Raw genomic sequence first — 14,296 nt, 5'->3', positions numbered from 1 at the left:
TAGAAGTGAGTACAAATATAACACACTGTATATCTATAGTGCCCTGTACAACAAGTCTGTCATCGGTCGCGCTTGTTTCGAAACTGGAAGCGGATGATTTTAATTGGTTTCGGCGGCTGTGCGAGACCTGATGATGTAACCGAAATTAGCTTGTCTTCCTAACTTGGCTAACGCCTAGCTACTCTGCACTAACGGCCTATCGCAGAGGCCTGGAGTCACACGACCAAGGTGGCTATTTTTGAAAGAATAAAACGATAAAAGCGCGAATAAAACAGCGTATGTTCTAAGACTTGCACAAAATGCACATTCCACTACGACTAGCGTTCATCGACATTTACCACCTAAGATCTCCCACCAAAAACAGTGTTTACCACACGCCACCACCAGAGTCTGGCTTTTCGCTCATTATTTCTCTCGCCAGCGCTTGACCAATCATTTCTGCCCGCGTTTGCCACGCAAGCATGGTCGCTAGGGCATATTACAACGAGTGAAATTGCAAAATAATTACAAATATATTATAAAGGTGAGTGTGAAAACAAAGAAAAACATGTAAGTTAAAGTGAGGTGAAAATACAAAAAGAAATAAAGCGTGCGAAAACAAAACGAACAAAGACGTTTACAATGATAGCTTTTGGTGTATTAGTAAAAAGATAATACACAGGAGTGTTTACTAAGTTAACAGCCCCCAGTCCATCTATTGGACATATTTGAAGGTTCTTTATAATCAAGGCAAGAATCAACTTCAACCGCCTTATATTGCCTAATATAATGTAAGTGTTGTTTTTGCTGGCGCTTGTCGTAGAAGTCCTCACCCAGTGCGTTGCTATTCCAGCAATTTTTTCGCTATTGTAGGGAATATTTGCGACTCTTTCCACAAATAAACAGATCATGGTTCTCGGTCTAACCGATCACAATGTGATTTCACAGATCTTGGCTTTTGGTGTCATATAGACTAGCACAGATCTCGGTTTTGTTCTACCGGGACCTACAGGCAGCATGGTGTATTGACAGTGTTGATGTCGGGTCTTCGGCAATAGAAGTCTCTCAAAAACTTCCATTCTGGACCCTTCACTATTCTTTGCAGTTCGTTGCTTTCGCTTTTTTCTATTGATTTTATTCACCACAGCAGTTTTATCGAGTGTCTCCTAATATGTCAAAGTCGACACTTTAGTCTTACCTTGCTCAATCGTTGCATCTGATTGTGAGTCTGTAAGGTATTCTACATGTATATTCTTGTATTAATGTTGGTTTTAACTGCGTTGTTTGTGTGTTTTTAGCGATACTGGTGATGCCTGCGAACACAAGCGAAATATATTTATCGAAGAAAACCGGTAAACAGACGACTCAGGATTATTTACAACATTTCTGCTAAATCTGTAACTGAGTCTCCGTTAGCCATGAGACAACAGGCGATTTGAATGAAAACAAACTTTCAATTGTCAAAACATAAGAATTTTTCCAACACGTAAACGATTTATTGAGCGAAACGAACAACTCAAAACACTTTTGAACACATCAGCACCATTAAGTTACAAATAAGCCTATTCACAGTCACAATTAATTTTATCAGAAAAACAACTAAAACAAATGTGCTCCTTTTTCCTAGAAACAAATATGTTGGCACCAATTTTGTAATGCATAAATTTGCACATTTTTAGTGTTCATTTGAGCATGACATATATGAAGTACACAAAAATAAGCAGAAACTGTGTAATCATCAGACCAAGTTTACCGCCTGACTGTAATACTTTTGTAACAGAGGTATACTGTGCATATGTACACTGCAGTAACAAAAATGGAAACAAGGCACAAATGGAGTCATAGGTTAAATACATAGCAGCGCAATACATGTATATATATGCCACTAGCTGGACGTAACAGTGCAGGATGGTACTAAGGAGTGGATAACAAAATTTTCAGAAAGATCAATATTTCTTCCCTCTTTCTCTGAACGGTAGTCAAGGAACATTTCTTTGAAAGCAAGGAAGTCTGTGAAGGTCAAAAACATTTCAAAAATGTCTTCTGTAATTTCATCCTTGTGGGAATTAAGGGATGCAGAAAACTTGCTCATGGAGAACCACGGTATGCGTCGCTTTAACTCACACTCCAAATACTTTTCAATGATAGATGTATATTCTTTAAAAATGTCTGTGTATATAAACTTGTTTTCCTCTGTATCCTCAAACTCCAGGTAGTACTTTTCCATGAAATTGTGTTGTATTTCCAAAAACTCATCACTCATAATAATCTCTTCAATTGTACCAATAATATCATCGAAGCGCCGATGTTCTGTTGATAGGTTGCTGGAATCAGCTGTGAACTCCATTTCTTCAACAGACATATCAAGCGGATTCATATTGCACAGGTCAGATTGGGTAAAACCAAATGAACAGTTGGTTTGTTCTTAACTAAAAATACATCAGCTGCCATACAAATAAAAACATTTCACAAAAGTGCAACATATTTTCCAATCTGAAAAAAGTCCCAGAAGGAAACAGATTAAGCTATTGTCAGTACCAGATTGTGCACTATATCAATCAGTACTACAGTAAAAAGATTATTTGTATGATTAAAGTGAAGAAATGTTCTTTGTAGCAGTTGACAAATCGCCTGGATCATGAATCACATTTGGGTTTACCTAATATGCAAGATTTCTTGCAAATGTCACATTGCTATGTCATTATTCCTGGGGTCCTGATTGGAAAGAAAATCGAGCAAAAACAATTAGCTAATGCCTTAACACATGAAAGACGTCAGTTTGTCCTTGCAAAATCCGCCTGGGTTTTGTTCTTTCCGTATGGGGCAATGCAATGCTAACTCTGCAAAAACAACTATAAGCACTTTTCAAAACGTAAAGTAATGAACGACATAATTAAAGAAAACTGAGATAATTAAAATATCTGTCAGAGGAGGGGAGTGGGCATTCCAGCCCAAGGCGTGTCTTTTCCGCTTTTTAAATTCTTTAAAGTATAATAGAGACTGTAAATATAAGCTATTTAAAGATAACTTAGTTAAAATACAGGTCCACTTACTGCGTCTATCATTGTATTACCAACAAAATATATATACTAATGCAAAGGTAACATTCAAAAATACCAAACACAAACTTCGGTTTAAATCCACCACCTTTGAAAGTTGCTAACGATATCCAAAACAAACAATTGCACCTTGTATCTTCACTACGTTTCAATATCTCCACAATAAAAAAATTAAATGCAATAATACCTTATACATAAAGCTTAAGTCAATAAATTTAATAATGTGATATTAAAGAATTTGTTTCAAAAAAGATATTATTTAAAAAATGTTTGCACGTTTTAATTTTTCAGACAAAATACTTATTCTTCTGGCGGTTCCGTTATTAAATTCTCAAGTAACGTGCTGCGTGTGTATTTTTATTTTATCATTGTATTGCAAAAATATCTTCGAGCCTATAGGTTTTGTTTGGCAATTCCAATTCGTACTGTGCTTCAGCATTAAAATGCAAGGGTTAACCGTTTGGTCCTTTGCCAGAAGGACCCTGTTTATCTTCAGAAAAGGCAACATTAACAGTAAGTTGTACAAAGCTTAACTTTTGTAGCCTATTCTATTGTATTACCGTATAAATTAACCTACTATATTACTACTCTTATCCGTGACTTGTGTCGAAATCGTACCGTGGATTACAGTTTTAAAAAAATGTACGAAAATTATGCTTTTTTTAATAGAAGTCCAAATGGCATTCAAGTCTATTAACAGTGAAGAATATTTCCAGGACCCTGGGTAATGTTGTTTTCTCTATAAAGCATGTGTTGTGGCAATTTAGTAAAACTTCCATCCATTAGTTCACCAAGGGTTGCTGTGTGCAAAGATGGCCAGACTATTGCCATGTATCATCCTCCACCAACGGTTGACTATGAAAAGACAGTGCCAATACCAAGAGAAAATCCACAGTATTCAGAACAAAGAACTGTTTTTGATATTGCCAGGTACTTACTCTGTTATGTGCTTGTTTGTTGGAATTTTTTTACATATTTTGTTTGGACACAAGGAAAAGACTTCGGGAAACAGAGACATTTGACAAACCTGTTGAAAATGCAAGAATTGAGCATGGTTGGCCATTTTATGACCGTGAGGTTACACCAGCTGTTATGGAACTAGCTGAGATGTTTTACACTTCCAAGCACCGTTGGTTTGCCAAAGCAAGGCGGAGACCTAGACATAAAAAATAGTTTTGGGTTTTTAAATGTTTACACAATACATTTCAATATTCTACAACAGGGTGCATCGAATTACCCTTTTCAACTGATTACAATTTTTTGCAATCCTTTATGTTTGACAGTTATCTATTTTTTGATATTTTGTGAAAACAGTAGTTTTAATTCGGTGACTGACTTCACAGGCCTATATAGTGACCCACCTAACTAGATATTTTGTGTGTGGTTCAATTCATTGTGCAGTCCCCAGTTTGGAAAACATTGGTCTGTAATACAATTATGCAAGATATATTTAGTTCCTCAAAGGTCAAATATGGTTGAATGACTAGGATGTCATGTGCTGTTGCCAGAGCGATTTTCAGCGTGTTTGGTGCAGTTTTAGCGCATTTTTTGCCCTTCAGGCCGCATATCAGTATTAAATCCCAAAAATCTAGGTTTGAAGGCTATCACCATTAATACCCATACTGAGTGATTTGCTTTTTTGCCAACAACAATTCCTGTGATCAGTGACCCATGAAGATCTACTGGTACTATTCATAGAGAAAAAAAAATTGATTGCAGCTGCATCCGCCAAAACACAGCAAGGATCTGAGGGGCCTCCAGGAGGATCTTTTGTCCTATAGAATAGCAAAAACAGTCCCAGGGGGCAACCAAAACAACTTTCCTGTGACAATTTTTTTTGCCATTGCTTAGAAAAGGGTTAGGGCCAACATTAAATTGCAAATTGGATGAGGTTTTTGTGATTCATTTTTTCGCAAAACCATCTTACATTTTTTTGCAGCACATTTAGCTAAAATAATGACTGATCGGGGGCCGAAATGATCCCTAGGGGGTGCTTTAAGCAACTATCTTGCAACTAATTTTCACCTTACTGCGTAGCCAAGAAGATAGAATTACTGATATGCGGTCTTCAAGTCAGCTAGTCATTTGCTGCTGTGAAAAAGTTAGTTGAAAAAGAACCAAAATGTTCAAGTGTTCATAGCTCAAAATTGAATCACAGAAATCGACCTTAATTTGTGAATTTATATTAGGCCCGCCCCTTGTCTACGCATTCAGGTCAAAATTAGTTGCGGGATAGTTGCTTGAAGCGCCCCCAGGGGGCATTTCGCCCCCTGGTCGGACATTATTTTAGCTGAATAGGCTGCAAAAATGTAAGTTGGTTTTGCGAAAAAATGAATCACAAAAACCTCATCCAATTTGCAATTTGATGTTGGTCCCAACCTGTTTCTACGCAATGACAAAAAAAATTGTCACAGGAAAGTTGCTTTGGTTGCCCCCTGGGGCTGTTTTTGCTATCCTATAGGACATAAGATCCTCCTGGAGGCTCCTCAGATCCTTGCTGTGTCTTGTCCGATGCAGCTGCAGTCAATTTTTTTTTCTTTAAATAGTACCAGTAGATCTTCATGGATCACCGACCACAGTTATTGTTGTGGACAAACAAGCAAATCACTCGGTATAGGTATTAATGTTGATGGCCTTCAAAACTTGAATTTGGGGATTTCTTACAGAGATGAGGCCTTTAGAAGCACCAGCAATTTTTGGCCGGTAAGGTAAACAGCAATTGCGCATTATGTGAATGACCTCCAATCGGGAACTGGTAGTGTTCTGCTATTAGTCAAATTGTAAGCTTCTCAGTTTTAAACAGACAGGTATTAATGCCCGAATGTAAATTTACTTATTTCCACCATCCGCTCATAGGATCAATCCCAAATCCGCCAAAAACTTGGTATAGTCTTATAAACAGAAGTATATTGATGTACTTTAGCCTGTGAAATCACTTCGACTGGAAGGGAATACAAGAGAGTGGTGCTGTAGAATAGACACTGGCCCCCGTGCCAGTTGCAAATGCAATGCAAGATAAGCGGTCAATTACGTGGTTGAGCTAGGAGAAAACAGCCTTATGTGCGTTTATAAGTGAGGTAGGCTCTTCAATCCCTTCAAATCCCACACAAAATTGACGATTACGTCAATGTTCATTGCGGTTACAAACGATTTGGTCAAACACATATACATAGCAATAAATCACCTCCACATAGATACGATTGAAATCTATTGATACCCAGGCCGCATACTTGTATTTCTGTTGAGGCAAAGTTTCGCCAGTGGGAAATACCCACCTGGTATTTTCCGCTGTTACAATGTATCAGAACACGTAACAACGTGTAGCGAACACAGTTAATATTAATATGAAAAGTGTTGTGTTAGCATTGCTTACATTCGTGACTGGTTTCCAACGTACAAAAGGACAACACAAACGTGTGCAAAAGTAATTACAAGCGACTCTAACTCAATAACCTCGACTCTAAACTGTTGTAACTTGCTGGTCCGCCCTGACATGCCTCGCGGGCGCCTTTGACCAGTGCTACTTTATAATGAATTGCATTTGCTGTGTTGTTGGTGGGGGACGTGAAGGTGAATCCAACCATTCTGTGGTGATTCCACACGATTCCATTACTTGTGGTTTCACTTAGACTGCTGCCGTACGTTTCAGCCATCTTAATAAAAGATTGTTTACCTGATTGGTGTTGGATATACGGGGTCTATAGAAGAACACGCGTTAAACGTTACAACGCAATCAATAAAGCAGTGATTCCCAACCTTTTTGTGGTTACGTACCACTTGGAGGTAAACAATTTTGCCTCGTACCGCTTAGTTGAGTGTTACAAAGTAACCTAGAGGGGATGAAGTAACGAACATTTTGAGATCCTTTGCGATTTTTTAAATTCGAACTATATCCGCAAATTACGGAAAGGTGCTTGCGTACAACCTGGAATGCCGACGCGTACCACTGGGCTGGGAAACACTGCACAAAAGCGTGGACGTCATTCCTGGGATTGAATGACCACGTATGAATGTACTGTTGTTGGGGCGAATTTGAGCGTGTCTGGAAAAGCTTTAGTGGGGTTTTGGGTGTTTGAATTATATGGTCATGCAGAGTTGTTAAAAATTGAGTTTAAAAAGCAGCACGAAATTCTGGATGTATTTACAGAAAAATCAATCGTTAACGTGAACAATCATTTGTGAATTTATGATAGGTCCGTTCCAGTACACATGTGGGTCAAATTGTTTTATTGTTCCAAATGGATCCTTCGGAGGCACACCACTAATATGCAGTGCATTGTTTTTCTGTCATCGGACAGATGTTGGGTAAAGCACGATTATTACTGTACTGAGACTAGCGACAGACCACGCAAAGGTTATTATTTCATACAAAACACAAATTCTTTTTGCGTCGATTTTATTACACAATATGCTCCAATCCCTAGAGAACTTTATTTAGGTTTAATCTTCATTGAAATTGATTTCAATGAGTATTTGTGACCTCGGAAATGTTTCCAACTAGAAGCTGACCAGTTTTTCACTAATCCTTCCAAGTATTCTCCATTTAGATTTGAGTCGAAACAGTTCCTGTGCCACCATGGTCCATGTGAAGCACATGTACCAGAGTTTATATCATTATCCCTGTCTGTGGCGGAGAACATGCTGCCATTGTGGTATTTCAAGGAATCCCCTAAAACAAAATAAAACGTAAAGCATCCTTAAATGTGACAGATAGCCTTCTCTAACCTTTTCTATAAAAACGACGCGGCAAAAAAAACACCACTCAAAATAAATATCTTTCCCAAACTTCTTAGTTAATGACCGCTTTTAATAATTTTTCATGCAGCCTTATTGGACCCTCCCTTAGCTTAACGTGTGATTGAAAATTTTTCATTTGGTAATTCACATTTCCAACGGGCCTCGCATGACTGGGCAATCCATAGTGGCTATTCATCACTGATGCTGCCAAGCACAATCAACACGAAAAGGCTCTTTTGACAATAATATTTATATATATCAACGTTTCGGTTGCTATGCAGCGGCCATCATCAAATGTCGAGGCGCATAAGCTGAAAAAAAGCCGAATACAACCTGATGAAGGCTGCTGTATAGCAACCGAAACGTTGATATTCATAAATTTTATTGCCAGATGAGCCCTTGTATGTATATTGGCTATTTTATTACCAACTGAACACCTATTTGTAAAAATTATGGAAATCAACGCAACCACTTGTATATACGCGAACAAATGAATAGGTTGGCTTCCATTGTGAAAAAGTTTGCTTGCCTGCAGTTCCATTGTATTCCGAAATATGTAACAAGTAGTTGGTAGTTTCGTTTCCAATTGAAAACTCACTGTGTGTAGATACACAGATAACAAAATTTATTTAGTTTTGTTATACAGGCTCCATTCAAATATGATCGTTTTGTAATTTGCTACACCTACCCATACTGAGCATAGCCATGCTGGTTTTCAAAATCTTCTAGGTCTATCCGCAACATAAACTCAACTCCTTGTTTTGTGACAATTTGGTGAATATTCTCCAGCCCTAAAAAAAAATTGTATTTGCGGTTTTTGGGCTAGTATACTCTGTTTACCTACGATATCCATTATTATCTGGTCTTAATGTAAATATTGTTTTACGTGACCTGGTATGATCATAGGCCTACAGACTCTACGTGCACTCAGGAAGTTTTTGTTTTTCAGGAAGAGATTTGTCGAGGAATGGATTTAAATTGGGGTTAATGTTGATGTAGAGTCGCGTTAAACTTCGAACGACTAATAGACAAAGCATCAATAGAAACTCAGAATTTCTACCTAACCAGTATTCGCCAGAAACATCACCAAAACCGTTTCGGTAGTCGTTCCAATTTCGCAAAAAATTTACAGAACCGTTAAATCTTCGTTGAAATACCTGAAAATATTCAATACAAATTAAACAGTAACCGATAAGATTTTGAAACAACTATAGTACCATCCATCCCCCGTCTCCCGCATCATGATCGCAATAAACGTCAAGTTGTTTTGCGTAGTTCTTTGTAAATGGCTGCAGGGTATACACGCCGCTTGTGTTGCTTCGCCGCAGAATGTCAACACATGATCTTGGAGGCCGCAAGTTTTCGATTTTCTCTGTAGGAAGAGCAAACTTTAATTTAGATATGCTATATTTTGCTGCATTTTTTGGATATGTTATTTTCCTACACTACAAAACTTTTTTTTGACGTTTTCATTCGTCGTCACTTGACTGCAACGTATACTTAAGGTGTAATATTTTCTGTAATGCTATTACGCAGTGTAGGATTGAAAGCAGCAATTCACAATCCCACTGCATACAGTATAGGCCTGCTATTGGTTATATACAGTTGTCGCTATAGGTTATACTCTTTGTTACCTTCAGCAATTGTGAGCGCATCTTCAAGTTCTTCCACTTTACGTTCCAACTCCACACACGATTCTCCCACATCGCCTTTTAATCCTTGTTCACCTTTAACTCCTTTTAAGCCTTCTGGTCCTCGCTTCCCAGGAGGGCCTGGTAGTGATTCGGCAACTCCATGTTCCTCACCACATGTTAAGGTCACTTGACGATGAGCTTGTACGAATGCGCTGCAAAGTAGCAAGCTGGCTATCACCACAGTACCGTTCATTACGCAGGTTTTAAAGTTTATTTTCAGTTTCTGCCGAAGATCGTTGCATGATCATCCTGAAAGAAATTTAGCGTACTTTTTTCACAGGCGCAAATTTGGCTCTCCGTACATTGTGTCAAGGTGAATTACGCGTTGCATTCTTCCATCTATGCCCTCAAGCAAAATAAGACAAAGTTTGGAAAAAAGTAAAGGGTCTGAATTTAGGTTTGACTTGTTGCAAAACAAATCTACCCGTTTGCCTTCTTTCTGTACAACAGCAAACAAATGGTCGTATAAGTATTGAAAAGAGAATAATATTTTCAGCATGAATATTGCCCAGTGCTCCTCGTCTACTTGGAAATACTGTTAAACAAGAGTTTCCCATCACTGCGGTACATACAACTGAATGAAGATAGTTGTGTATCTTGTTTTACTAGCACTTCTAGTGTTAAACCCAGCAACCAAACACAATATTAGACCAGGACCTGTCAAGTATTCAAAACAGTTCAGTTAAAAATTTTGAAAATCACTTTGGTCCAGTCACTTTTAAAAATGCAGCCAAAACCGCGATATGCCCCAAAGAGTGCACCCTGATTGACTGGAAAAAGCGCAAAACGACATTCACTTTTTGGTATAAACAAGTTGATGGTTGGGTTATGGCAACTACTAACAATTTGGTGAAATGTGCCTTGCAGTTCCGTGTTGTTGCTCGTTTTTATTAGTTTGTTGAAACAAGTTTGTTTGTTCTGAAATTGTAACGTCTACTTCAGTGCTCCATTTGCTTCAAATTAGATTCAAAAACGCGCCTGTCAGGTCCCAACTACAGGCTTCTTTCCACTAACACTCCACACAAGGTTTCAATAGTTTATTTGTACAAACAAAAGCCCTTGCCGGCTTCAATTAGCAGGATGTATTTACTTCAACGGGATTAGATGGATAAACTGGCGGACGGTTTTCTAAAGGAAATATCAGGCCATAGGCACAATAGAAAAATGTCGGTTTCAACAATATAACACTCTTACTGAAACGTTTGGACCAGGACTTTAAAACAGTTATTTGTTGACGAGCAATCAAGTCAAACTGCAAGTAACAAAGTACACTTTATGCCAGGCATATTGTCACAACAAAAGGTTTAACAATGCAAGACAATGTTTATTGGCATAATGTTGACAAAAGATACACAAGTAAATAAAACAACACTTACCAAACTTGGTCACGAATTGCTGGCAGACTTTATGTGTACAGCAATAAGAAACAGGTAACGTATAATTTAACGAATAATTTACTTAATTTTCCTGAAAAACAAACGACAGTAGTTTCCTAGGAACACGAAAGACGAAACGAACTACCAGCAAACTTGTCGAACACGAGGCGCGAAATTATAGACAAAACAGTAATTTGCGATATAACAGAAATCATGGCCCAATGTTAGTCTTAGTTTTGTACCAAAAAAAAATCCCATCTGCCTTTGTGCAAATTTCGGAAACAAGATTGAGTCGTGTTATACTGCGTACTGATGAGCCCCTTCACCATACGTTAGACCGAGACCGAGCAGTGGCAGCGACAGCGCAAATGGGTTTACCGAAACAGATAATGGTTTGGCGTATGCTTACTCAGATCCTTGGCGCTCACATACTGACTTGTACAAATAAATCAAATCAATCTAAAATATTTTATTTACTATCAGATGACGGTTCTTGTAGATAATATTAAATTCAAATGAGCGTTTTATTTGACTAAACGATCGTCAAACTCTGTTTTGTTTTCGTTAGCACATCTGCTTCGAGGCTTGCCATATGGTTAACAAACAGATGCGTCATTTAGTTCTTTTTTCGTAGGTAGGCTGCACCAGAACGTAAAATCTAGAAGGGTTTACTCTACCCTTTATTACACAAGCAATAGAGGGGGCACTTGTGATAGGTGGGCACTTGTGATACTTTTCTGCATTCGCTGGATAACATCGCGAAAACGCTGCAGAACATAAAGGCAACAGTGTTGATAAATTGAGCCTGACAATGTTGGAGCCATTCGTACAGGGAAGCGAGATTAACCAAGATGAACTACAAACTAGAGGTAAATATTTTTTTGTTGCTAACGGCGCCTGACATAAATCCTAATTCAACTGAAAGATAAGCAATTTTCGAGTTGAGTTAATAAGAGAAGAACAATGCATGCGATTTAATTTTGATTTTATGACCTAATTATATTCGTTCAATTGACGAACTGTTAAAAGTTTATCACTACATAAAGGACGAAAAACAATACGGGAATTTGCAGACACTTCTTTTCAAGATGAGACCTTGCCAAAATTGCGTAATTTTTTTTATTCATTTCTATAAAATATAACTGATTGAATTCACCGGCAGCTGCTGCTGTGAAAAATCGTGAAAATAAATATTCAGCAACACCACTTTCTACAGAAGAAAATGAGTACATGGTTGTTGGCGAGTCTAATGCTTGCGGCGAATTCACCCAAAACCAAGGTTAGACCTGTCCCTTTTTGAGAATAGTTTATGAATAGACCGAAATGGTTATCCCATTTAAAAAAACTTTTTTGGCGTGGATTTGCCCTCTTAATTTTTGTGTCATATGTCATGGTTTCAGAAGGCACGACAGTGGGCCTTGTAACACACTGCAGTGATTTACATGTACAATAGAAGATTAATTTACTAGAACCATTGTTTTATTGTGTTTTTCAGAATCCAACCGACAGAAACTTGCAAAAGATGTTAATCGAATTTTTGTTAAAGTAATTACCCTCATAGTTGTGTTGGCATTGGTTGGAACGATATTTGGAATCATGAATTTTGCGATAAATATTACAGTATGTTCAATAATTTTGCCGTTTTATGTGTTTATTTTTTGATAAAACTTGTGTAATAATAAAAGTGCTTTAGAAAAATCTTGAAAACAGTCACCCAACATGTCCTAATTTGGCAAAATCATGCATACAACTAAGAGATATGGGACTAGATGATGGTGTGTACGTCATCAATATTTTGAATAACGTTTATGAAGTAAATTTTGTACCGGCTTTAAAGATAATATCTTGTTAATTGATTTTATTTGGTAGGTATTTTGTGATATGAATACAGCAGGTGGTGGTTGGATTTTGGTTGCAACAATTAATCAAAACTCATTTAATTCAGCCGTGCATTTGGACGACAATTGGTTTATATCGGAAGACAGCCGTGACCAGGTTCCAAGTGAGTCTTGATAAAAAATAACTATCCCAACACAAAAGTTTGTTTAATTTCCGATAATGCCATAATATATCGACATTAGGTCAGGCAACGCAGCCTAGCTGGATCTTACCCCGTAAAACCACTGAGCTCCTGTACCTCACTTGGTAGAGCGTTGGGCCTGGTTAGCCCAGGGTCGTGAGTTCAAACCTCACCGGGAGCTTGATTTTTCAAATCTTACTCCGACTTGTCAGGAAAAAATGGCTGATCCAGCTAGGTCGCATTGCCTGGGCTGGCAATCCTGCAAACTTATTGATCGCCATACAATAGTTGTGATCGCCAAGCAAGGACCTGCACAGTGGGGCGATCCTGCCAATCATGCTGTTGCATGAAATATTACTGGGTATATCGACACTACTCACAAATATATACAAATTCATTTCAGACTTACAAAATTGGGAAAACGTACACACTTTTGGGGCAATTTCGTCTTGTACAAGCCGGGATTACAAAAATGCAGCCTATTTTGAATATCAGGTGGTATTTTATCTGCGATAAAATTTTATAATTTTAACTAAATGTATATGAACAGGGAAAAGATATCATGTTACGCCATGTTCCAAACCACACGCCAGTAGAGTTAAGTCGAAAAGGAAGTTTCTTGCAATATCACACTGAAAATGAATTTTTGACCTACTATGGAGGGAATTTGTATGCGATATATAATAGTCATTATCCTTTGAAACCCAAAGATTGTGAGAAATTAGTGTTCTGCTATTAGTCAAACTGTAAGCTCCTCAGTTTTAAACAGACAGGTATTAATGCCCGAATGTAAATTTACTTATTTCCCCTATAATCTGCTCATAGGATCAATCCCAAATTCGGCAAAAACTTGGTAGTCTTATAAACAGAAGTATATTGATGTACTGTAGCCTGTGGAACCACTTCGACTGGGAGGGAATACAAGAGAGTGGTGCTGTAGAATAGACACTGGTGCAAGTTGCAAATGCAATGCAAGCGGTCAATTACGTGGTTGAGCTGGAAGAAAACAGCCTTATGTGCGTTTATAAGTGAGGAAGGCTCTTCAATCCCTTACACAAAATTGACGATCACGTCCCCCCTCGCGGGTGCTTTTGACCAGTGCCACTTTATCATGAATTGCATCTGCTGTTTTTGGCGGGTGACGTGCAGGTGAATCCAACCATTCTGTGGTGATTCCACACGATTCCATTGCTTGTGGTTTCACTTAGACTGCTACCGTACGTTTCAGCCATCTTAATAAAAGATTGTTTCCTGATTGGTGTTGGATATACGGGGTCTATAGAAGAACACGCGTTTAAACGTTACAACCCAATCAATAAAGCAGTGATTCCCAACCTTTTTGTGGTTGCGTACCACTTGGAAGTAAACAATTTCGCCTCGTACCACTTAGTTGAGTGTTACAAAGTAACCTAGGGGATGAAGTAACGAACA

At 38.1% G+C, this 14,296-nt stretch overlaps 3 protein-coding genes across 4 annotated transcripts; 1 reads left to right on the top strand and 2 right to left on the bottom strand.

Moving 5' to 3' along the window:
• Positions 1-1,451: 1,451 nt before the first annotated feature.
• LOC145898728 (ADP-ribosylation factor-like protein 2-binding protein) lies at positions 1,452-3,108 on the bottom strand. The gene has a single exon (XM_082987311.1). The coding sequence runs from the start codon at positions 2,354-2,356 to the stop codon at positions 1,865-1,867; it is 492 nt and encodes a 163-aa protein (XP_082843437.1). The 5' UTR covers positions 2,357-3,108; the 3' UTR covers positions 1,452-1,864.
• Positions 3,109-3,385: 277 nt separating this feature from the next.
• On the top strand, positions 3,386-4,490 carry LOC145898368 (large ribosomal subunit protein mL42-like). The gene is made up of 4 exons (XM_082986802.1): positions 3,386-3,551; positions 3,708-3,762; positions 3,825-3,968; positions 4,031-4,490. Exons 1-4 carry the CDS (start codon positions 3,482-3,484, stop codon positions 4,209-4,211), a joined length of 450 nt encoding a protein of 149 aa, XP_082842928.1. The 5' UTR covers positions 3,386-3,481; the 3' UTR covers positions 4,212-4,490.
• Positions 4,491-7,432: 2,942 nt separating this feature from the next.
• Positions 7,433-9,751, bottom strand: LOC145899099 (microfibril-associated glycoprotein 4-like). Of its 2 annotated transcripts, none has more exons than XM_082987816.1 (6): positions 9,410-9,751; positions 8,993-9,147; positions 8,836-8,932; positions 8,464-8,566; positions 8,305-8,372; positions 7,433-7,707 (listed from the first exon to the last, which is right to left on the bottom strand). In XM_082987816.1, the coding sequence occupies exons 1-6, from the start codon at positions 9,660-9,662 to the stop codon at positions 7,469-7,471; spliced, it is 915 nt and encodes a 304-aa protein (XP_082843942.1). In that variant the 5' UTR covers positions 9,663-9,751; the 3' UTR covers positions 7,433-7,468. The 2 variants fall into 2 exon arrangements, with proteins under 2 accessions (XP_082843942.1, XP_082843943.1); XM_082987817.1 differs by having other exon boundaries at positions 9,503-9,751.
• Positions 9,752-14,296: the final 4,545 nt, after the last annotated feature.

The sequence above is a fragment of the Ascidia mentula genome, chromosome 4 (genome assembly GCF_947561715.1).
Source record: "Ascidia mentula chromosome 4, kaAscMent1.1, whole genome shotgun sequence".
Taxonomy (NCBI): domain Eukaryota; kingdom Metazoa; phylum Chordata; class Ascidiacea; order Phlebobranchia; family Ascidiidae; genus Ascidia; species Ascidia mentula.
Note: the sequence above shows the minus strand (reverse complement) of the source record. Positions and strands in the feature narration are given on the sequence as shown.